This window comes from Camelus bactrianus, chromosome 6 (genome assembly GCF_048773025.1).
Source record: "Camelus bactrianus isolate YW-2024 breed Bactrian camel chromosome 6, ASM4877302v1, whole genome shotgun sequence".
Classification (NCBI taxonomy): domain Eukaryota; kingdom Metazoa; phylum Chordata; class Mammalia; order Artiodactyla; family Camelidae; genus Camelus; species Camelus bactrianus.
Genome location: NC_133544.1, coordinates 32176213 through 32199182, shown reverse-complemented (window position 1 = coordinate 32199182; position 22970 = coordinate 32176213). Strand labels below are relative to the sequence as shown.

The following is a 22970-nucleotide window of genomic DNA, read 5'->3' as shown; positions in this document are numbered from 1 at the left end:
CCTCAGACATAGATATTCAGCATCCCCATAATGACTTTCCTTGATCTTCTGCAACGTGACCCTGCCGCAGAGCAATGGAGCTTTGCTTGGGGCTCCCCTGCAGGTGGTGTTAGGAAAGGTACAAAAGGAAAAGGTACAAAAGGAAAGGTACAATGCCTGCTGCTTCCCATTGTCTTTCTACTGCTCCTGCTTTAGGGTTTCAGAGCCTCCTCCACCAGCACTGCCTCTCCCTGCCCCCTGAACTGCTGGTGTCCAAGTGAGACCTACTCCCAGGGACTAATACAGGCAAGCACACCTGTGGTTTGAAATATTCTTTATTTTGTAAACATCTGTGTTTAAAATAGATGAACCCTGCTTACAATTCGTATACTGGACCCGAGACACAGTACACAAAGTTCACCCGTCACAGGGAGATGGTGGGGCTCAGGAGCAGGTGCAGTGCCCGGGGCTGCGCTGAGTCTCAAGACAGCAGGTGCGGAGGTGGTGAGGAGTCAACAGGCAAGAGCGCCTGCTCAACAGTCCGGGCCTAAGGCCAGGTCCCAGGCCACCTCCTGGACTGGATGAGTTTAGGGGTGAGAAGCCAACTCTGGCACCTGGTGAGCGGAGCTGCACCCTCAAATCCCAACCCTCCTCCTGCCCTCATGTGTCCCCAGCTGTGGCCCTTGTGGATGGGGCATATCAGGCCATAAAACCCCAATCCCAGTTTTCCCTTCCAGAACCCCAAGGGTACAGTAAAAACATAGTCCCTCTTTCCTGAGGGGGCTAGGAGAGAAATGGTGCTCTGCCTGATCTTCAGGGAAAGTGGCAATATTGATCCACAGGTTGGAGCCAATGCCCAGTATAACTTCCCCTTCCTCAGGTCCCTGGCTGAGGGCACACTCAGTGTGGGGACACTGAGTGTTGGCACTGCCAATCTCCCCACCCCAGTGTGATGCTGCATATGTCTTGATACGCGAGGAGTCAGTCCTCAAGCATCCTCAGCCCGGTTGTGACTTCATCCTAAAGAGTCAGTTTTCTAAATTTCTCATTAGCTGACTATTTATAAACTATTCCTGCCTTCCTTTTCCTTCCACTATGCTAACCTATCCCGTTTCTATGTCCTGAGTTACCCTCTCCTGCTCTCTCCTGATTAGGTAAGAGTCAGGAGGAAAGGTTTGGTGATTTCAACCCCCACCCTTTATTTGGAGGAGTAAAGAAGTGGGGCTCTTAATCCTTCAAATGTGTGTGTCCTGGATTTTGGTCCTCAGCTGGTGAATGTTCGATGCCCAATTCTTTGCTTTGCTCTAGCACCAGCCACGCAATGCAGCTTAAGACTGATCCTGCTCCCTAGGCTTCTCCCATCTTGGGAAGGTGGGGAAGAGCCCTACTAGGTTCCTTCCTTCAAGCTACTCTTGGACCATCTGGGGTTAAAGAAACTTCTTCCTGAACAAAAGCCCTGGAGGAGGGAGTCTGCTTCCCTCTGTAGCCACCTGTAGCCACAGTACAGCTGGCAAGCCCTCAAACCTCTGACTCAGAAGCTAAAGGGGCAAGATGAGCACTTGGCCCTGAAGGCTGAAGGGAACAGCACCAAGCATGCTTCTCCAGGGCTTGCTTGCTTTCTGCCCGTGAGCTCCCTGCCCTTCTTCTGAGAACTCTGGGTCTCGGGAAAACCTCGAGAGTTGAAGGCTAGGCTTAGTGAAAGACCGCCAGCCTGGCTCTGTCGCCTCACCGGCCAGGGTGGTGGGAAACGCCCTTCTTACACAAGAAGTGGGAGATGGGGCCAGGAAGCCCCACCGCGCTGAATTCTCCTCTCGTTTGCAAACTGCTACCCCAGCCTACTGTCCCTGGCTCTTAACCTGATATACAGGAGCCGGTCCTTCATTTCCAAACATTCTCCTTTCTGGAGTATGTGGTCAGCCTCGGGGGTCTCCTCGCCCCTACAGTGCCCTGGAGCCTTGGTCCACATCTTTAAATTTGGGAGCCTGGGCCGGGGGTAGGGGGGTGTGAGAAATTGTGTACATGCTGCACGGGAGGTAGAGAATGAAGGTGATTTTTTATCCCTGCCACCCTGCATCATTTTTTTTTTTCTCTGAAGCACCTGCCTTGGAGCTCAGTTCCCCCAAGAGGCAGGTGGGCAGCAGCCAAGCAAGGCTGACGCTGGGGCAGGGAGGTAGGACAGCCCCAGGCGCGGGACCACCAGTTGGGGGTTTACTTCCTCCCTTGACATTCCTCCTTCCTGGGTCATGGGAAGGCAGACCCATGGCACAAGACAAGGCAGTGGGGAGGGAGGACAGGAAGAAGCTCCCACAAAGCAGGGCAGGGTTCTCCCGGGAGCAGAGCATGGAACATCCCCCTGAGCCTGAGTCCGCTCCCTTGGGCAGGCGCTGCACTGGCGGCCATATGAGACACGTGGGGAGAGGGGATGAGGGGCTCTGGTACAAACACACCACACACTGGAGGGGAAGGGTTAGAGAATGGGAAGTGGGAAGAAGCGAGAAAAAGCGGACAGGAGACAAGATGCACTGAGAGAGAAGGAGCCTGATACTGGCCTTGATGCCAGACTCGGCCATTGTCGGGGGAGCTCGGGGCAGTGAGCCCGTGCTTGGAGCCCATCAGGGGCTCACAGCTGGCCCATGGCTGGGGAACCAGGCTGCAGGATCCTCCCCGGGGTTGGGGGGCTGAGGGCGAGGCTGCTCGGACAGGACAGCAGAGCTGCTCTCGGGGCCAGGCAGGGGGAGGAGCAGCGACGGATATTCCACAGGGTCACCCGGAGGAGGGGAGAGGGATCAAAGCCCAGACGCCCTGGGTGCCCGCGGCCTCCAGAGGGGAGAAGGGATTGTGCGGGTGCTCTATGTGGGACCCTCAGCACCAGCAGGTTTTTGAAGAGTTCCCTGGGCCCTCTGGTTTGCCCTCATCCTCCTCCAGCTCTGCCAGGGCCAGCTCATTGCTGGCATGTGTCCGCAGACCTTCCAGCTCCTTCCTGTGGGCCTGCAGCACCAGCTCCGTCAGACGTGTGAAGGACTGGGAAACCAAGGAGCACAGTTACTCTGGGGTCTCCTCTTCTTCCCCCGGCATCCCCGTGACTGCCCGAGGGGCAGCTCTTATCTGACCTGGGCTCCTGTCTGCCGCCTTCTCCACTCGCCTCCCCCCTCTGCTGGACTCGGCCCAAGAGAAAGGGCAGCGGGGCTGCCGAGCGCTCACCTCTTTAATGTTGAGGTTGGTGCAGGCACTTGTTTCGTAAAAGTCCATGCCATACTCTTTAGCCAGCTGCAAGAGAAGAACATTCCTGAAAGGGAGTCAGTAGGGGAAGGGAGGTGCCCACAGCACCTGGCGCATCCTCCTGCCACTGTGTTCATGGCCTGCGCTGTGTCATGACAATTTCTCAGAGTGGATAACTTCTCAGTTAAGATTGGGAACTCCTTCTAAGCCACAGGCTAGCAGAGAATGGAGAAGATGCTCCACAAATACACCCCTCACCTCCACCCACCTACACATAGGCACACACACATATACATCCAACACACACACACACAATACATCAGGTGACAACGACACCAAAATGTTGTGGCACCTTAATGAAAAACAGACTTTGAGGCCAAAAAGACCCAGACTGGAATACCAGTGCTGCCACCTAAGAGCTGTATGATCTTGGACAAGTTCTTTATTCTCCCTACGCCCCAGTTTCATCATCTGCTAAAGGGGGATGACGGTGCCTATTGACCAGGTTGTGGAAGGACCGAATGAGGTCATGCATCTCAGAGCACTGGCTTGGCAAAGGGCCACAGTACGATGCTGTATGTACTCAATAAAAAGAGTAATACTCCAGTAGGGATTGGCTTCTATTTTCAGTTTTTTCAATGACCATGTATTATTCTTTTATACTGAAAAACAAATGTATTTTAAGTGCTCGTGGGATGTTATGGACTGAAGAGGGAGAGAAGAGCTCTTTGGTCCCTCGGAGTAAGTGGACGACTCTGGCCTCAGTAGTACCCATCTTTCTTTCGGTTTTCTGGGAGGACGGTCTCCCTGTGTGATTGGACATTACCTCAGCACCATCCCCCCACCCTCCCTGCCCCATGGCTTCTCTGACCGTGGGCCCCTCATTTCCTCATTTCCCTTTGTACCTTTCCAGGTGTAAGGAGGACAAGGAGTGGGTGTGGAGGGGGTGGGGTGACTGTAAGATGGAAGCTATGCTTGGATGCTGCCAGAGAAGATGTCAGCAACTTGAAGTCCTTCCTCCTCACTAACCAGGATGGGCTTTTAAGCAGAGGTAATCCTGCTTTGGAGGACTTAGAGCTGGGAGAGTTCTCTGTTTCTGGATGGACCCCAATTCACTGTACTGAAGGACAAACTTTCAAGGACGGCAAACCATCCAGTGCCTCAGGCTCCAGTGGGAGGGGTGGGGGTTCCTGATGACAGTGACAGAATCCTGGGTCCCAGCTCTCAGGACTGGCCCTGGAAGACAGTGGAAAACCTGAGGGATGGATCTGGCCAGCTCACTCCCACTTACCTGCTGCCCTTGCTCTCTTCCCACCTGCCGTTTCTGCTCTTCGTCGGCCTTATTCCCTATAAGGATCTTCTGGACACCTTCTGGCGCGTACTAGGGACAAAGGACAGTGCCCGTGAGTGCTGCCTTTCTCTCCCATCTCCCCACTGTACAGTCTACACTGGCCTCCACAGCAGCACCAAAGTTAAGAGCCCAAGGGATGGAGCCGGCTGACTGCATGCAGGTGCCAGGCTCCCCAGGTACCATGGCTGACCCTAGGGGTCCCAGAGGGGTGTCAAGGGGGTACAGGACACTAGTGCTTCCTTGGGTTGGACAACTGGTACCTGAGCTGGAAAGGACACTGGACTTAAGTCCAAGCCCTCATTCTCCAGAGGACGAAGTAGGGACTTAGTTCAAACGGCTTGCCCGAGGCTCTGCAGCTATTGTGGCAGAGCCAGGACTGGAAGCCCAGTGTCACAGTTCCTCCTTGTCCTGAGATTTCAGGAAGGAAGCTGTTCATGGGGTTGGCTTTGTCCCAAATTGTTTCTGGGGAAGACACAGCCATGGCGGCCTGGCAGGGGACAGAGCACAGAGGGCATGGCAGCCTGGGCTCCCTCCCCACCTCTTACCCATAGGTCTTCATCCGGGGCTGAAGAAGGCAAGGCTCACCAACCCTGAGAGCTTCAGTGCTTCCCATCTGGCCCTCGCTTTGCTCTCCCCTCTGAGGGGCCCTTCCCCCACCCCCACCGTGAGGCAGCATCTCCTACCTCATCCACATCACTGACCCACTTCATGATGTGCTGGTAAGAGCGCTCGCTGCTAATGTCATAGACTAAAAATATTCCCTGAGAGAGAGAAGGAGAGAGAGATGGAGGAGGTAGTGCACACAGAGATAGCACACAGTCATTGGGCCAGAAGCGGGGGTGGTACCTTAAATGCTGGGTCCCAATCTCCCTGCTCCGTGCTTAGCATAATGAAGATCCCTCAGCTCCCAGAAAAGTCTCCTTCTCTCTCAGACCCCCAAAGCCACTGCTTCCTAGGCTCATCGGAGAACTCTCTTAGGCAGGAGGGCACCCCACTTTGACTTGGGCCTTTGGTCTGGGGTGTTGGGTGTTGGGTGGAAGTTGAAGTACTCAGAGAGCGACTGATGAATGATCAATGAAAGACTGCCCTGAGGCCCCCCTTCCCCAGCAGGCAATCTGAGGGCCCTATATGGGGAGCAGTGGCACAAATATCTCAAACACCCAGAGCCAGGAGTGTGGGTGGCAGCATCCCCCCTCTAAACCCTGAAAATGGTGGCTCACCTGGGCCCGTCGATAGTACTGCTTTGTGATGGTCTGATATCTCTCCTGCCCCGCCGTGTCCCTGCAACAGAAAGCCAGTCCTTCAGAAGAGCAGGGGAGGAGGGGAGGAGTATGAGCTGGGAGACCCTGTGCCTTTGCAGGAAAATCTAGAGAGCTGCAGGGTGAAAAATCAGTGGAGCTTTGGTCCCTAAAGGAATCCAAACATATCTGACTCTGACGGAGTCATTGGTGCTGACAGGGCTGGTGGGGCCTTGTCAACCGTATCTGTACCAGGAGCCACAACCATTAACTGGGCTTGGGTAACTGTCTCTAGGATTTGGTCACTGTGTCCAGACTGGTTGGACTGCTCCGCCTCCAGTCCTTCTGGGACCTCTGAAGGCAGCACCTAATACCCCTGAAAATGGGAGGCTGCTCCAAAGTCTGGAAAGGTAGTGCTTCAAAGAGCGCCAGGCCAGAGGGCCACAGCGGCCCCCTGTGGCTGTTTGTGGGAACTGCACTGTGCTGTGGTAAGGCACTCTGGCCAGGAACTCTCCCCCTAAGGGTGGGGTGTAGCCCTCCCTCCTTCTCATCCTACCGCAGTGCAGTGCAGCACAGCTGGAGAGAAGAGCCTTATTCTAAGACAAACCCACAGTGCTTAGTTTGCCAATTCCTTCTAATTCCTGCTTTTTGGTGTCTTGTGGTCACTCCCATAAAGTTTGCTAAGAAAGAGATGAGAGATTAAGGCTTATGGGAGCAGAGGATAAGGGTTTAAGACTTCAGCTTCTCTCCATCGAAGAAGTGGCCAGCTACTCCAGATGAAGCCTTTGGGTTCTGCACATGGCAGTGGCAGCTAGGGAGCAGCCCAGGGTCCTCCCCCTCCTACCAAACTCACCAAATCTGTATCCGCACTTTGATGCCGTCTACCTCTATGGTCTTCATCTTAAAGTCAACACCTGGGGAAAGGCAGAAAACAAGAAAGTTAGGAAGGTTACCTGCTGAGAAGTGAAGTATGGTCCAGGGCATGCACACTTGAAGGGTCTCCTTTTGGTTTAATTTGGCAGAAAGCTGGCACAAGGTAAGGGCCTTCTTGAACCAAACACTGACCCTCAGGAGTGTCCAGGACTTTGAATGGGGTGTCCATTCCTCCTTGAGCTGCAAGCAGCCAGGAGTTGAAGAGCTTGGGGCCCAGAGGAAGCGAATATGGGGGAATCTCCTCCATCACTACCTCGCTCAGCCCCAAAATGTGTCTCACTCTACTCACGTGTGACGCCTTACTGTTTATATTGCTACAGAGAACCGCCTGTATTTATCCCTCCTGGAACTCTAATCCCTAAGAGCAGCACTCCCCTTCATTCTCCTGGGTTTTTTCTCTCAGCCTGATTAGAACCAGGAGGGGTTATGGCACCATCGTGAATGTGGGGAAGGTACACAAACCCTGGTGAGAGAGGAGGACTGTTTCAGCCCTCAGTGTGTATGAAGTCCTCAGTACTGAGCAGAGGCCCACCAAGGAGACAGCCTAGTGGGTCTGTTGTTGACCAGGCACCGTTTACCGTCAGAAGCATTGTTTACTAGGAACATGGGCTTTGAAGTCAGGCCTGAGCTTGAATCCTCACTCTGGCCACCTTAACTCATAGCTAAAACCTTGGGCACCTTGCTTCTCTGAGCCTCCATTTCCTCATCAGTAAAATGGGGACATTACCAGTCATTTCAGAGGGTTACTGAGAAAACCAAATGAGATACAGTGCCTGGTACCTAGGGGACATTCAGTCGATCCCAGCTATCACTATACCGAGTACAGCCCTGGTCCACAGTGGGTGCTTGTGGGTGACTGCCAGTGACCACAGGAAGAGGCAGTGGCACAGCGTGTCACTGGGAGAGGGAGAGTGGACACAGGGTTCTCAGGCTCACATGCCCAGGGGCTGGAGGAGCTAAGCTGCCTTAAGACATAGTAAACGTAAGGGATCTGGTGAGCCAGCCCAGGGCAGAAACATATCTGGGGAATTTTGCAGCAAAAGAAGTCGGCACCAGCAGCAGCACACAGGCTTGAATCCAAGTGATGACAGAGAGACGAGGTGCCTCTCCCCAGCCCCAACTGCGCCTAGGTGCTGTGCCCAGTGATTCAAGAGCTGTGTCTAGTAAGTTAATTAAGCTTCTGTGCTCGTGCACTCCCTGGAGACAAGTCAGGAATGGGCATCATTAACCAGTGTTCGAAAAGGAACATGTGAAGGCTGAGTTCTGGACCAAAGTCCCCAGGCTGCACAGCACAGCACCCCTGTCCCCTCAAAGATGCAGAATCCCCAGCACCGCTGCCATCCCACCTCGGCGTTAGTTCTTTGCAGACAGGAATACTGGCCCCCTTATTCATCCTGTCCCCATCTTTCTACGAATACAGATTAAATTCAGACTCTTCCCTCTTGCCATCAAGACCAATCATCATTTAATTAGAAAGAAGAAAGAGATTCAGACTGGACAACCTGAACTAAATCGAGTTGGTCAGACATGAATCACTTTTCACCTGCCCCAGACGATTCACACCTAGTGAGCTGTACTTTTCCAAATGGGCAACGTCTGGCAGCCATTTTCCCGAGGGTGCCGAGAAAGTGACAAAGTGGAGGGTGAAGGAAGGAGGGCGCACCTGGCCTTGTGGGGGCAGTGGCGTGCCCAAGCCCTACTAGGCAAACAGTTGTCAAGAATTTGCTTCTCCCCAATACCTGACATAGAAGGGAATGAAGAAAGCTTTGTTCTTTCCTGGCACAGTACCTTCTTCCCAGGAGAACCAGCAATTCTGTTCATTTTATAATAAACTCAGCTTATCCTCATACCAGCCCAGCAAGCCCAGTCAAGGACAGTGCCATGTACAAAGTGGTCACAAGGAGTGGGGGGTAGGATGAGAGAAAGGGATCTATTTCCTTTATCCCACAAACTTCTATGGAAACTTACTTTGTGCCCTGCACAGTGCTAGGTGTAGAGGGAGTGGCCAAAAAGACAGATGGTCCCTGCCCTTACAGGCTTACTGGGAAGAGAACAAAGGCCCAGGGAGGTAAGATAATTAGCTGAAGGCCAGCACAGCAGGTAGCAGAGGCCTGTTTGATGGCAGAGCACTCGCTGTGTGCCTGGGGGAATGCGTGGAGGGCTGTGTGTTAACTAGGCACAGACGCCTTAACTGCGCTTGGCTTCCTGTTTCTGTGTGGAGAAGGGCTCAGCAGGGAAGGAGCCCCCAACATCAGGGGAACTCTCCTTGAGAATGAAGGCGAGTCTTAGGAGAGGCAGGGCTGACAAGACAGGGAGCCGCCCTGGGAGTGAGCGCTGGGCTTGGATTCCTTCCCTCTTCCCTCACTTCTTAGCTGTGTGGCCAGGAACCACGCTGGGGAATTCTGGGGGCTCACAGCACCCCTCAAACCCTGCCATCTTGGAACCTAGGCCCTTCTGACCACCGATAAAATTTGTTGTCACATCGCTGAGAAGTAAAGTACTTCAGTGCTGGCTCTTGACCTGCACTAAGGAAGAAACAGAAAGTCTATGCCTTCTGAGGGACTTTCCTCTCCCACACACTCCCCTCCTTTTTAAATTGAAAAAGTAACAGCCCAAGGGTCTTCTCTAGTGGGATCTGTTCCTCTACTCTGCTCCCACACACCCTGCACCTTCTACCGTGTCCACCTCCATCGGCCCCCGTGCCCACCCGTGGCCTCTTCCCCCTCCCTGCGTGGCTCTTGGTTTTTCCCGCTGCCGAGCACTGCAGGGCAGTCAAACACTGGCCTGCTCTAGTCACCTGGAGACTCAGGCTTTCTCCCCTCAGCTGGGCCTCACAGCTGCTCAGAAGCCATTTACTCGACGTGTGTTCACCCACCACACTCCTCACGCCCTGCCCTCCCCACTGCAGGGCTCAGTCCCAGTGCAGCGCCCCCCCACCGCTGAAAGCATTCAAGAGAATACCTGATCACTGTCTCACGGGCAAGGTGACAGCTGCCTGATGAAGCCTTTCCTCTGAGGCCCACCTCATGTCCTTAGAATTGTCCCATCATCTCTACCATCCCTGCGGAAGAGTCCTCTCTCCTTTCAAGTCTCACTCTCAGCTGTCAGCCCCTCTGGGTGCACATCCTAATGGATTCGCCCCTCTCTGTTGCATCTTCAGACTCTCCAGGAAAAATAGAGATTGTTCATTTACCTCCACCCCCAGTGTGCTCTCACTCTGGCTCCCCTAAGGCAGCACTTCACAAACTTTAAGGTGCAGGCAAATCATGTGGGGACTGTGTTAAAGTACAGATTCTGACTCAGCATGAGATGAGGCCTGAGATGCTGCACCAGCCTCTGGCTGAGGCTGGTATTACTGGTCCACGGATCACACTTTTGACAGCAGGCGTCTCGGGACAGTGGGTCTCAAAGTGTGGTCCCCAGACCTGCAGCATCTTCACCAGCCACAGCTTGTTGGAAATGCAAAGTCTTGGGCCCACCTCAGATCTACAGAATCCAAAACTCTGGGCGGGTGTGGGGTGGCCAGGAATCTGTTTTAACAAGCTCTCCACGTAACTCTAATACATGTTGAGGTTGGAGAATTACATCTGGACTAAGGTTTTGCACGTGAAGCGTCAAGTGAGGCATCATGGGAGTGTTCTGATTCTCCAGGGGTGCTCTCTCTGCAGATGCTCAGCTTTAGAATCACCTGGGGTGCTTTTTTTTTTTTTTAATGGTACTACTTTGACTTTCCTAGACCTAATGAACCAGAATTTGAGAGTGAGGCCCTGAAACCTGTATTGTTAACAGGACCATAAGTGAGTTTCAGATAGAGGAAAGTCTTAAGGTTCTAATTTAGTGGAAGAGCCATCCATTGGCACTGTAGTCAGAAAGACCTGGGTCCAAATCCTGATTCTGGCATTTGCTGTGTGACTTTGGGGAACTCTCAACTTCTCTGAGCCTCAATTTGCTTAGCTATAGAATGAGAATACCTCTGGCCTCCTATAAATTAGACAATGTACATGCAGCTCCTGACACACGATAGGAGATATTTCTCTCACTCCTACCTTTTCTCTGCTTAATAGACTTCCTAGGGAGGAGCCCAGAAACAAGCCCAGAAAATCCTTGATGTAGGAAGGACTGCACAGTCTAGTCCTTGCTACTCCTCTGCCTTCGCTTGTCCAGAGACCAGCAGCTTCGACATCATCAGGGAGCTTGTTAGAAATGCAGATGCTCAGGCCCACCCAGACCTACGCCAGCCCAGGCATGCTACCGTTTGGGAACTGCTGTCTAGCCATCTTGAGACAGAACCACACCCCAGGCTCCTCACACCCCAGGCTCCTCATACGACTTATCATCATAGAACACCCCCTAGCTAGGGAACCCACGTGCCGGCCCTCACGCCCTACAAAGGTGGTAGGAGCAGGGATTATTATTGTGAGGCACAGAGAGGTCAAGTAACTTAATCCTGTTCCCACACCCTATGGCTGAGTCAGAACTGCAGACGGGTCCCTTAAAGCCTACCCAGGGCACTCCTCGCTCACCAGCGGCTTCTCAGTGCCCTGAGGCTGCAGAACCTTACTGTATTTTCTGCCATGCCCCTGCCATCCCCACACCTGTTCAGGTATTACAAGGCGTCTATAAGTGAGGCAGCAGGCACACATGGAGCAAGCCCACCAGCACCTATGTTCAGGGACCCCCCTGCTCCTTGAGAGTTCATGATTCCACTAAGCCAGGTGCATCACACTGGACAGCGCCACCTCGGTGCCCATTCAAGGGGGCCGACTTCCTTTCCCAGACATGGAGAACCCGCAGATGGTAGTAAACAAGCAGCCCCCTCCTCACCGCTCCGGCAGAGGTCCTTAGACACCTTGGAGCCCTGGGAGGAGAAAGTAAAGAGGAGGAGGCCCTCTCCCAACCATGTGCCCAAAGCAGCTCAGCATTTGTTCACAGCACCTCAGATACATCAGCCATGGTGTCTGCCACACCCAGGGTCCCTTTCTGGCTGGAACTGGTCAGGGTGGACATCTGACCCAAAGGAGGCCCATCCACGGGCTTGCTGGTGACCCACAGGCTGACCTGGCCAACAGGGGCAGGAGGAATTAGCTTAGCTGATCAAAGCAGTTCCCTCCAGATGGTGCGGAGGGAACTGGCCAGTGGGTTCCGAGAGGAGCCGGAGGCAGACAGATGTGCAGAGTGGGGGCTGGGGGTGTGGGTCCCAGCACAGCCACCAGTCCATATCAGACCCCAGGTTTCAGCCCACAGGTGTCCTTCTAACACAGCCCCTTTCCTTAGAGTGTGCCTCAGGATGCCTGAAAATTCTCAGCCTGTGCTTGCCCACTGCTGCCTAACAGCTCCCCCGCTGGTGGCAGACATTTCAGCTTAGGGCTGGGAGGAAGGCTTCCAAAACGATGCTCCTTGCTGCCTCCTACTTTTTGTCTTGTACCCCTACTAGATGTAGGTACCTAAGGGGCAGAGAATATATTCTGTATTTGATAAAATTGTTTGTTTAAAAAATCTCTGCCTCCATATCAGCACAGTGCCTGGTATAAAGCAGCAATGCCACCAGTGGCATCTCCTGCCCCAGACAGCACCAGGGGATGGGTGCCCATGGCTCAAGAGCAGTGGCGTGTGTCCTGCTGTCTGGCATCCCTCAGCTTTGCCAGAATTGAGGTTGCAGCCAGACTCTGGGGGTCATCTGGAGCTCTTTTCATTCCCTGAGCCTAGCCAAGCCATGACCCTGGGTTCCCTAATCTCACCCCACTCCCCCATGGGAGATTGGTAGCTTCTTCAGCTAACATTTAATAAAGCTCTGTGTGCCAGGCTCTGTGTTATGGGTTTTATACCTTATCTCATAATCCTCACAAAAATTCCCACATCAGGGATTGCCATCCCCATTTTACAGGTGAGGAAACTAAGGCAAAGAGAGGTTAAGTTGCTTTCCCAAGACACACAGGTTACTAAAGTAAAATCAGGATTGGAACCAAACCCTGACCTCACAATTGTGTGGTTAGTGACCCTGCCACTCTGTTTCCTGAGCTGCACTTCCTCCAGGCTTTCCAGGGCTTTCTTTGGAGGCAGAGAGTGATGGGATGGAGTGCTTATTCCTCTGGATGTGCTCTGTTCCTTTCTTTCCACAGTCTTCACGGAACCTCCACTGCTAAACTGGGGTGGCAGTGAGCTCATCCCTGGGGTCTTAGGAGTCGAGAGAGTGCCAGCAGTCTCCTGCCCTGTCCCTCTGTCCTGCCCCAGCCCCCAAAGCAGGGCCTCCCTGTCCTCCAGTTCTCTGACGGCAGCCCCGTTACTGTGCGCCAGGGCTCAGGTGATGGGCTGGCAGTTGCTGGGCATGGGGTGGGGATGTTGCTGATGAAGGAGCAGCAGCCACGTGGCCGGTGACACAGCAGGAAGACCAAAGGCCACCGGTGTGGTAAGGGCGCACCATCACAGGTGTATCAGGACCTGACACTGTCGCTTAACTGAGGAGCTTTCTTGTCATTGTCTATGAGGCAATCCCTGATGTGAGAATTTTTCTGAGGCTTATAAGGTATAAAACCCTTAACACAGAGCCTGGCACACAGAGCTTTATTAAATGCTAGCTGAAGAAGCCATCAATCTCCCATGGATGTGTTGGGTGGGGCTGAAAATAGGGAACCCAGGGTCACAGCTTAGGGAATGAAAAGAGCTCTGGGAAGGAGGAAGGGCTGGTGTTGGGAAGAGGAAGGGGAGTGGAGAGTAGTGCAGAGAGGGGAGACAGCCACACAAAGCTGGAGTGTTGCAACAAAAAGAGAAAATGCCACCCACTGTGGGAACCAGACGACCCTGAGTCTGGCTGCAGCCTCAGTTCTGGCAAAGCTGAGGGGTTCAGGCCAGCACCTCATGGGTTAATGTGAGGTGCCAGCCTGCCTGCCTGCCAAGTGCCACAGGCTTCGAGTGGAAACAGAGCTCTTCTGGGTGCCAAATATTATCGCTGTGATCAACCACAGCCCAGAGGCCCAGCAGTGCGACCTGAGCCTTTTCATTAGCAATGAGATGCCACCACAGGAACAACTTAATACACCTGAAACCCAAGGCAGACACCCAATCCCTGGAGCCATGCTGGCTCCAGTTACCAAGCCAAGTCTCAAGAAGGGCCCCAGCCCCACCTCTGCAGGAAACCAGCATGTGCTAGACACGTGGAGCCCTTGTGGGATGGGGCAGGAGGTCACCTGAGCGGCCCCAAAACAAACTTTAGGGAAACTCAGACTCTGCGGGGAGGTGGCCGCCTGACTCGGCCATCCCAAACAAGGCACCAGAGTAATCCCCTTCCCTCTGCAAGACAGGAGACCAGTAACACCATTTCCCCCACAGCTGAGGGACAAGCGAGGGGAAGAACAGGGAGGGGAAGAATACAGAGGGAGAGCTAAGGGACCCAAGCACAGGAGAAGATTCCAGATGAAGGCTCAGGGCACACAAATGTCTCTCACACCAGTTAGCTGAGGGGTGGGGGAGAACGTCTCTGCCCAAGTCTCTGCCCAAACCTGCCACTTGCGGTATCCCCTCCCTTCCTTCTGTCTGCTGGGCTGCATGCCACTGACTTCCTCTTACCCACTGCAGAGTGACTGTCCTCCTGGAAAAGTTGCCTCCAGGCTCTCTGAGCAAACACATTAGGCAGCATTCACTCTGGGAGTGCCAGGAAGCAGGGCCTCTGGTAGGCAGACAGAATCCTGATCTTCTAACTCCAGGCACTGAGGTCAAAGTCCCTGATTCGGAGGCCCACCCACAAGAATGGCGATGTCAGAATGATACTCTAACCCTCCTTTCTTTTCTTTTCTTTTTCTTTTAACTATTTTTTTGGTCGGGGGAGGAGATAATTAGGTTTATTTATGTATTCACTGTTAGAGGAGGAACTGGGGATTGAACTCAGGACCTCATAGACGCTAAGCATGCACCCTACCACTTGAGCTATACCCTCCTCCCGCATCCTTTCTCTTTTAAGACACAAACTGATGTGTGTGCATGCGTGCATATGCACACATTCCCACACCTGCTCACACACATACACAGACACATGGACACCCTCAATGTGAAAGGACAGTGGTGATATGGGGACCAGGACAACTCTGGAGGCTACCTACCACCTTCACATCAAATCTTGAAGGTCTCTTTGGAGACCCAGGACCTGAGGGGCTGTTATCCTGCAGAAGGGTTCCCAGTCAAACACGGACCCCGTGATGCTGGAAAGGATGTGTGCTCCTGCACCTGAGCCCTAGGAGCTCCTATTCCCGAGTCTTGGAGGGTCACTTCAGCAGCCTGGCTGAGCTGATGCCTATCCTGACACCAGCAGTGACCTTGAACTACAGGCAATACTGACCTTAATCTAAGTCACTGACCCCTCATCTCTGCATTGACCAAAGAGGACCCCACTCGCACAAATCGTGGGAGCCACTTTCTTGCTCCCTGCTATGTCTGAGCTTCTCCTGTGACATGTATGTGAGCAGAAGAGCTAAAAACTACTGGAAATTGTTCAGCCCTTGCAGAACTCTCCCTTCTTCTTACAGTCTCAAACACAAGAGTACACAGTGAGGTTCTCATTGTGAGTCCCCCAAAACCAGTACCACTTGCAACTTCCTTCAGGGAAGAGCAAACATGCTCTAGGAAAATGCATGCATTCATTCACTCATTCACTCTGTCATTCATTCATTCATTCAAACTGTTACTGAATGCCTACTGTGTGCCAAGAACTAAGCTAGGTACTAGAAGACACAGCAGTGAATACTTGTCTTCAGAGAGCTTCCATTCTAGTGGGAAAACAGATAATAAGTAAGTAAACTAGTCCCTTCAGAGAGTGGTAAGTGTTGAGGCAAAAGCAGAACAATGGAGCAGAGAGTGAGGGCATCTGGGCACAAGCCGCTTTAGATTGGCTGGTCAGAGAAGACCTTTTAAAGGAGATGACATTTGAGCCGAGGCCTGAATGACAAGAAGGTAGCAGCAGGGAGAAGATCTGAAGGGTCAGGGCCCCGGGCCGAGGAAGCAGCAAATGTCCCGCAGGCAGGAACACACCTCTGTCAAACTCGCAGTTCCTCAGAAGAGAAAAATAGAGGGATCAGATTACTCTTTCCTCTGTTATAAAGAGGGACAGCTCAGCAAGGCTCCACCCTCCTCTGGGCTCCCTGGGGCACCCACCCTCTCATGGGGGTGTGTGCACACACATACATGTACATATAAACTTGTCCAAGGCTCTAACTGAAGAACCTATCAAGGAACTTCTCCAACACCAGCAAGGCCAACTGTATGATGGGATCTCTGAATGGCTCACGTGTGTTGAGTGCACCGTTCCTGTGCCCAGAGTAGGTATTCAGGAAACATCCGTCCCTTTGCCCTTCCCCCTGCCGCAAGCACAGGCCCCCTTAGGGCCTCCATGCCCTGTACCGGGTGCGCCAGTTAACCCTGCCCTGCCCGGCTCTGGCAGCCCCTGACCTGGGTCAGTAGGTACCACTGAGGCAGCCAAGACCTGCCAGGCTTCTGACCACTCACTCTTCTGCCCTCCTCTGAGCCTCTTCCAGGCTGGGCCATGTTGACAGGCAGCAGAAGGTTCCAGGAAGAAGAGACTGGGGCCTGCAGCCTCAGGAGCACACATTCTGGAGGGGACAGGGCCTCTAGGTGCGTCTGCCCTTGCACAGAGCCCACACAGCAAACTCCCAGCAAGGGTCTAGTTGAACTTAAGCTGGTACGACCATGACCTGCCACTACCAGCCAGGCCGGCCAGCAGAAGAGTAGCCCCCCAGGCCGTGAGGTGTTTTCCACCTACCCTCATCCCCTGGGCAACCCTACTGAGTCTTTAAGGCCTCATTCAAATGTCACTTCTAGTGTGAAGCCTTCGCCAACCAACCCAGGAGGAATCTATCACTCCCCTGTGATTCCAGAGCATTCTAACATCGCTTTTGCATAATATTCTGGTTGTCTGTTTGGATGCCTGACTCCTCAACAGTACTGTGAGCTCCCAGAGGGCAAAACAGCATCTTCCTCATGCCATATTCTCATTGCCTGGCAGAAGGTAGATACTCAGTAAATAGTATTCAACAAAAGTGAATAAATGAAAGAAAAAAATAAATGAGTGGGCAAGTGAGGGAATAAATGAGTGAATGACTAAAGTCAGGATATCCCAGGAGAAAAGATCCTGTGGAGAGAAAAGTTTCATCAGGGAAAAGCCATCAGGGAATGACCCACATTTGGGAGCAAACAGTCAGCGTTCTCTGTAGATCACGGGTCCCAGTCACAGATCTCCGCAAATACGTTATCAAAATAGTACCATGAGGGCAACACTCAGATCTCGGCCCCAGAGGTGCCCCGGTCAGACTCCTCAATCACAGACCCCTGACGGTTCCCCAGAGCATCATATCAAGAGGAGACTTGGCACAACTGTCCCTCCAGCCCAGAGCCCTCAGATGGGGTGGGGAGGCACACGCCTCTCCGCTTTGGCTCACAGGACAGAGGTTCTCCTTGGCAGCCTCTGGAATGGTCTTCTGGGGTGAGCAAGGGCATGCCCAACAGAGTCTGGGGAAACTGGAAGAGAGATGGTTCAAGTTGAGGTCACCTGCGTGCAAGATGTGAGTCATCACTTCTTTCCGGCCTCAGTTTTCCCAGTTGTAACATAGGACTGATGATTAGTTCTTTTGTCCTCAGCAGTGGGAGGAATTAAATGTCCAGGAAGCTCTGTGGGCCCTTTGACAAAGCACACTGCCTGGGGCAGAATAGCCAAGGAGAGGTCAGAGGCCTGTGCAGAAAACTGGCAGTTTTACAGGGAAACGGGTGCAAATATTGGATTACGGAAGAAGGCACTCTGAGAAGAGCTGGCAATCAGGGTAGAAGGGTAATGGGCAAAGATCGACTTTCATGTTATAAAGCTCATCACCAAGCCTTCTGGGGAGCAGGGAGGAGGAGGGAAGGAGGAGGAAAAAGCAGGAACCAGGGTGCTCAAAGCCGTGGGTGAATCTGCAGAGCTGTGCAGGGGGTGCAGGTACACAGAGCAGCCGAAATGAGGGCTTCTGAGCCATTCTCGGGGATCACACCCTTTGGGAAGGGGGTGTGTGCAGCAGCGGCCTGGCAGAGGTCTCTCCCATCACCCCTCTCCCCACTCCTCTGCCTCCGCATGTCCTCACCAACTCATTCTGCCTTCTCAGCCCTTGGTGCTGCCTGGACAAGGTGAGGGGGAACTGGGAGCAAAAGCGAAATTAAACCCAGAGCCTCCTCACGTGCTCCCTGGGAAGGGGAGCCGGCGCCCGGTTCCCACGTGGCTCACTGCTGTCCCCCAAGCGCCTCGCATGGCGCCTGGCTCAGAGCGGGCAGTGCTCCGCAAACGGTGCCTGAATGACTATGCGGGAGTGATGGACAGGATGGCCTCAAAGCACATATCGACAGTTTATTAATCTCCCACCTTCTGGTGAGCTAAGAATAATCATAACACAATGATAGCCGCTGCCACTTTTTTGAGGGCTTTGCCAAGTGTTCTGTATCCATTAGCCTCTATAATCTTCACAAGGACCTTGGAGGAAGATTCTGTTACTATCTTCAATTTACAGATGTGGAAATTAAGTGCAGAGACATTAAGTAAGTGTCTGGAAGGCCATGACGGATCTCATGCCTGTGGTCAGTGTTCTTTCTGTTCTGCTCACAGCTTCTCACCTCCCCTTACTTTCTTCAGGGTCTGGGCAACAGGCTGCCTGCGGGCTGGGGGAGCTGAGGTCTCCCAACACAGTGGGGCGCACAACCCCCGACCCTCCTGTGGGTACACAGCATGCATACACGGTGCCCTGTGCCCTGTGGTCTGGGGGCCACAGACCTCAGGACCTCAGTGCCCAAGAATGGCCCCGATGCTTGTTAGGCCGCTGGACTGCAGGTCACATCTCGCCCCCTGGTCCCTCCCCAGCGCTCCCCCAGATCTTGAGTTACCCACAAGCCCTGGCCGAAGACAGAGAGCCGGTTCAAAGAGAGCCTTCTGAGAAAGATGATACCGCAGCAGCAAACCCAGCCTGAGGAACCAGCCCTGAGGCCACAGCTGTTCAACCAGTCAAACTGGAAAAGCCACCGTCCACAGCCTCCCAAAGCCCAGAGGGGGGCCTTTAAGACAAAAAGGTCCTGAGACCAGGTGTTAGGTCTACTTAGGGAAGACCAAGGAATGGAAGGAGAAAACCAACTTGTGGGCAGGCCCTATGGCTTGTGACTGGCTGCAGTGTGGCCACCAAGCAGAAAGGAATCCAAAGGTCCCTGCATGTAGATGTCCACTAGGATGGGACGTTGTCTCCTGCCAGGCAGGCGGCCTAGGCCCCATGAGGCCCTCTCAGAAGTTGCCAGGTTGATCTGTTCGAACCCCTGCCCACTTCTGGAGGGAAAAGAAGAAGAGGTGACGTGTGGAGTTCGGTGTTGGTGCTACAGGAAGGGGAGGGATGGAAGAGAGGGGACGAGCTGAGAGGCTCCACCGCACCCAGATACTACCACTGGTCTCCCCTGACCGGTCTCCCTGCCTCAAGGCCCAACCCCACCCACAGCCAACACCCTAAGTGCCATCTTCACCCAGTCATCCCCCGCTCAGAAACCCTTGTTGCCACCTTGAAGGCTGAGTTCCGCCTCCTCAGCCAGGCCCTCAATGCCCGCCCCCTCATTCATTCCTTAGTTTAACATTTATGGAGGGCGTGCCTGGCCCTGTCCTAAGACTATGAAAACAAAGAGGAAGAAGATTTGGTTTCACCCGCAAGGCACTTAAAGTACAGTCTGGGAGACAGCGAGATAAACCGAGGACTGTTCTCCCTCTTCCCCTAGAAACTCCCTTCTGTTCCAGCCAGACTGCCCAGCGTTCCCCGAACACCCACTGAATTCCCACCTTTGTGGTCTCTGCTCCTGTTACTCCATCTGCTCCTTCCCCTGCAGCCCACACTGCGAGGCCTGGCTTCAGCCTTCCCTCCTCCAGAGCCTTCCTGCCACCCCCCCCACCCCCTCCCTGGCCACAGGGCCCCTCTCCTTCTGCGACCTCCTCCATCTAGCGCTCCGTGTGGCACCAGCGCTCACGGCCGCTCGCTGTTCATGGGCTGCTGCAGGCACGGCTACCATCGTAATTTAGCTGCTGACACCAGATGTAATACCTTCATTCCTAGTAACGATAATGATCATCATCGATCCCCTATGTCTGAAGAGTGCTCTCCAAGTGCTCACCGTTAGATTCTCTTATGGTAGCCAAGGCTCTTTTTTGCCTGTCTGTGTAGCTTCCCCAACTAGATCACAGGCTTCTGTGGGCAGGAAAAGGTGGACTGCAGTCTGTCTCTAACACGCCTGGCACGGTACTTTGTAGTGAATGCTGAATTAACTGGTTTAACAGGTGGGAAAATAGCAGAGAGCATTACAGCACTGACTGCCCGCCTCTGCCTGGGCCCCCTTCCGGGTCAGCACACCTGCATGGAAAAGAAATGCTGGTGGCACAGACCCAGCTCAGGGCCACCTGCCCACCTGCTGACTGAAAGAAGAGGGCTGGTCAATGCCTCTGCCTACCTGGGAGGTCTCCTCACCACCCCCTGCAGGCCGTCCTCTGGAATGTCACAGGCTTTTACAGTAAGTGGCCTAAACAGTGAATCATCGACATGATCCAAAAATCTGAGCTCTGTTTTGGCAGTAACTGCCCTGCTTTCTCCATTCACAGAAGTAGCTCCAGGAAAGGCGCTGAGACCAATGTCCAGGATGGTAAAAGAGTACATCTTAGACAAGGAGCAGCTTGGGAGAGGTGACCACGTGTTTTATTCACCTATTACCTTCAGGTCGCAGCACCAAGCTCAGCTGCAGGACATACACATTTTTTTTGGAATGGATAAATTAATGAATATGACTTGGTAGTACCCATTTTCTTGGCTCCTTGATTTGTCTCCTGGATGCCCCTTCCACCTCCATGGGAAACTTTCTGTATCACAGAAGGGAAAGCTTTTCTTGACCATCCAACTCTTTTCCTAAATGTTAAAGTTGAAGAACACGCCCAAGACAAGGCAGAATCACGAGTGCCGCAGGAAGCTTTAAACAAGAAAGCATTTAAGAAACCCAGGGGGCAGATTTGAAAAGGCTGGTGCGAAGAAAGGCAGGTTTCTTTCTCTTTCATGGAATCCAAAGTCCTAAACAGTCCAGTTTCCTGGGGAAAGGTGGACCCAGCCATCAGCGCAGAGAAAGTGCCAACCTGCTGCCCTTTGTTCCCAAGCCTGCCACCTGTCCTCATATCCCATCTGGTCCCTCAGCCACTCCCAGGTGTTTCCCCAACATCTCCTCTTCCCTGAGACTTCCCCAGAGGATACCTCCCTTGGACTCCAGACTCTTCCCATCCCTCTGAGATGTCACTCATGCAAACAGTGGCCCAGCCCAGGCTCCCACACCTCCTAGGAGCTAGGCTTACAGCTCCCCTGAGGAAGATGAATGCATGTTTCCTGACCCTGAGTCCCTTAAAGACAATGAAGCAAAGAGAGAATGAGGTCCTAGGAACGCGATGATGATGACAACAGTAATAACAGGCAGCTTGAATCCAGCTTCACCGTGTGTCTGATTTTGTGCTCAGTGCTTTTACAAACATTACCTTGTTTAATCCTTACGACACCTTGGGAGGCAGGAACTGTATTATTCCAATTCTACAGTTAAGAAACTAAAGCTCAGAAGCTTAAGTGATGTTCAAGGTCACACTGCCTCAAAGTGAGGTTTCCAAGTCTGCCTGACAACAAAGACTGCCTCTTAACCACGAGGCTCTGTTCTTCCTGGCTCTACCTGTCCCCTCTTCTCTCCCGGCAAGGAGTGTGAGTGGTGAGAGAGGGCGGAAGTCTCAAGTGGAAGCCGTTTCTGAGGGGAGAGGGGACCTGGGCAGGACCTGGGCAGTGCTGAGGCCACTTAAGGGCATCAATCAGGGAACCTGCTAGATGTGGGTGCGATGCCCTCAACTCAGACCTCTCAGAGGAGGAGGCTGCTCAGGGGCCAAGAGGGAAAGAACTTCTCAGAGGGGAGGCCCCACTCCCTCTCAGAACAAGTGACTCCATAACCGTCCTTTCCAGGATGTCACCAGGCCTTGTCCCTCTGAGCACAGGCTCCAGCACTGCCAGATGGAAGAGATGTATTCTAAGGTGGGTCCTGCCTGCTTTCTGACCCGCTGGCCTGGTAAATAATCCTCCTGGTCCTCGTCCTCCTCAGCCTCCTTCAAAACAAATGCTTCAGCTGACTGCATTTCTGGAGCTGGTAAGTAAGTGCCCCTTCATCTGCACATTGGCTCTCACCTAATCTATGCCCTCCTCCAGGTGGCCCACCTTGTGACTTACCTTCACAACTGTGCCCTGTCAACTCAATCCCTTCGGCCCCTCCCTTCCTCCTCTTTCCTCTCCACATTGGGTCACCCCTGAACTGAGGGTACCCAGTGACTCAGTGACTTGGCTCCCCACCCTGAACCCCTCTCCCTGAGCACGAGCTTTCCTTTCCTTCCCCCTCTGCACCTGGGGGTGTGGGGATGTTATATCCGTGGCTACGATTCTTACTGCCCCAGCCCGGGATACCCACAGGCCTACACCACCCCGTTCTCTCGGCTTCTATGGGAAGGCTTCCCTTCGCAAGGCCCGAGCGCCCACCCTAGTCACGGACAACAGCAGGGAGACTGTCACCTCCAGGAGCACAGGCTTAAGTCACCCGCCGGTGGGCCCTCGCCCCAGGATTTACCCCTCGCCCTCGCCTCTGGCTCTACCGCCTCTAGACTGAGGCTCCCGGCCTGGGGAAGGGGTAGGGGCCGCCCTGACAGGTGGCGGCGGCGGAGAGGGTGGGGCGCCCCCTCGGCCACCGCCCCTTACCGATGGTGGAGATGTGCGAGGAGTGGAACTCGTTGTCGGTGAAGCGGCACAGCAGGCAGGTCTTGCCCACCCCGGAGTCCCCGATCAGCAGCAGCCGGAACAGCACATCGTACTGCTTCGCCATGGCTGGTCCGGAGAGGGCCGGGGGCTGCGGGCCGGCGGGCGGTCGGGCGGCGGGATCAGCCCCGCTCGACCGGGACCATCGCGGCGCGCGCCCGCCCGGGAACGGCGCGGGCGGCTAGAAGGAAGCGGGGCCGGCCCGCGCCGCCTCGCCGCGGCTCCCTGGGTGCCGGGAAGCGTGGTGCGGCGCGAGCGCGGTGGGAGGAGAGAGCCGGGCCCCCGCCCGCCCCTTCCCCTGCGCCGCCACCGCCCGGAGAGGGGGCGGGGAGCGCGCGCCGGAGAGGCGACCCCTCCGCGGGAGCCGGGGTGGGGCCGGTGCGCGCTCCC

General features: G+C 54.0%; 1 protein-coding gene across 2 annotated transcripts; it reads right to left on the bottom strand.

The window, feature by feature from the left end:
- Positions 1–296: 296 nt before the first annotated feature.
- On the bottom strand, positions 297–22856 carry RAB15 (RAB15, member RAS oncogene family). Of its 2 annotated transcripts, XM_010962267.3 has the most exons (7): positions 22524–22840; positions 6641–6701; positions 5770–5830; positions 5233–5310; positions 4490–4579; positions 3181–3246; positions 297–3000 (listed from the first exon to the last, which is right to left on the bottom strand). In XM_010962267.3, the coding sequence occupies exons 1-7, from the start codon at positions 22645–22647 to the stop codon at positions 2842–2844; spliced, it is 639 nt and encodes a 212-aa protein (XP_010960569.1). In that variant the 5' UTR covers positions 22648–22840; the 3' UTR covers positions 297–2841. The 2 variants fall into 2 exon arrangements, with proteins under 2 accessions (XP_010960569.1, XP_074221478.1); XM_074365377.1 differs by lacking the exon at positions 5233–5310 and having other exon boundaries at positions 22524–22856.
- Positions 22857–22970: the final 114 nt, after the last annotated feature.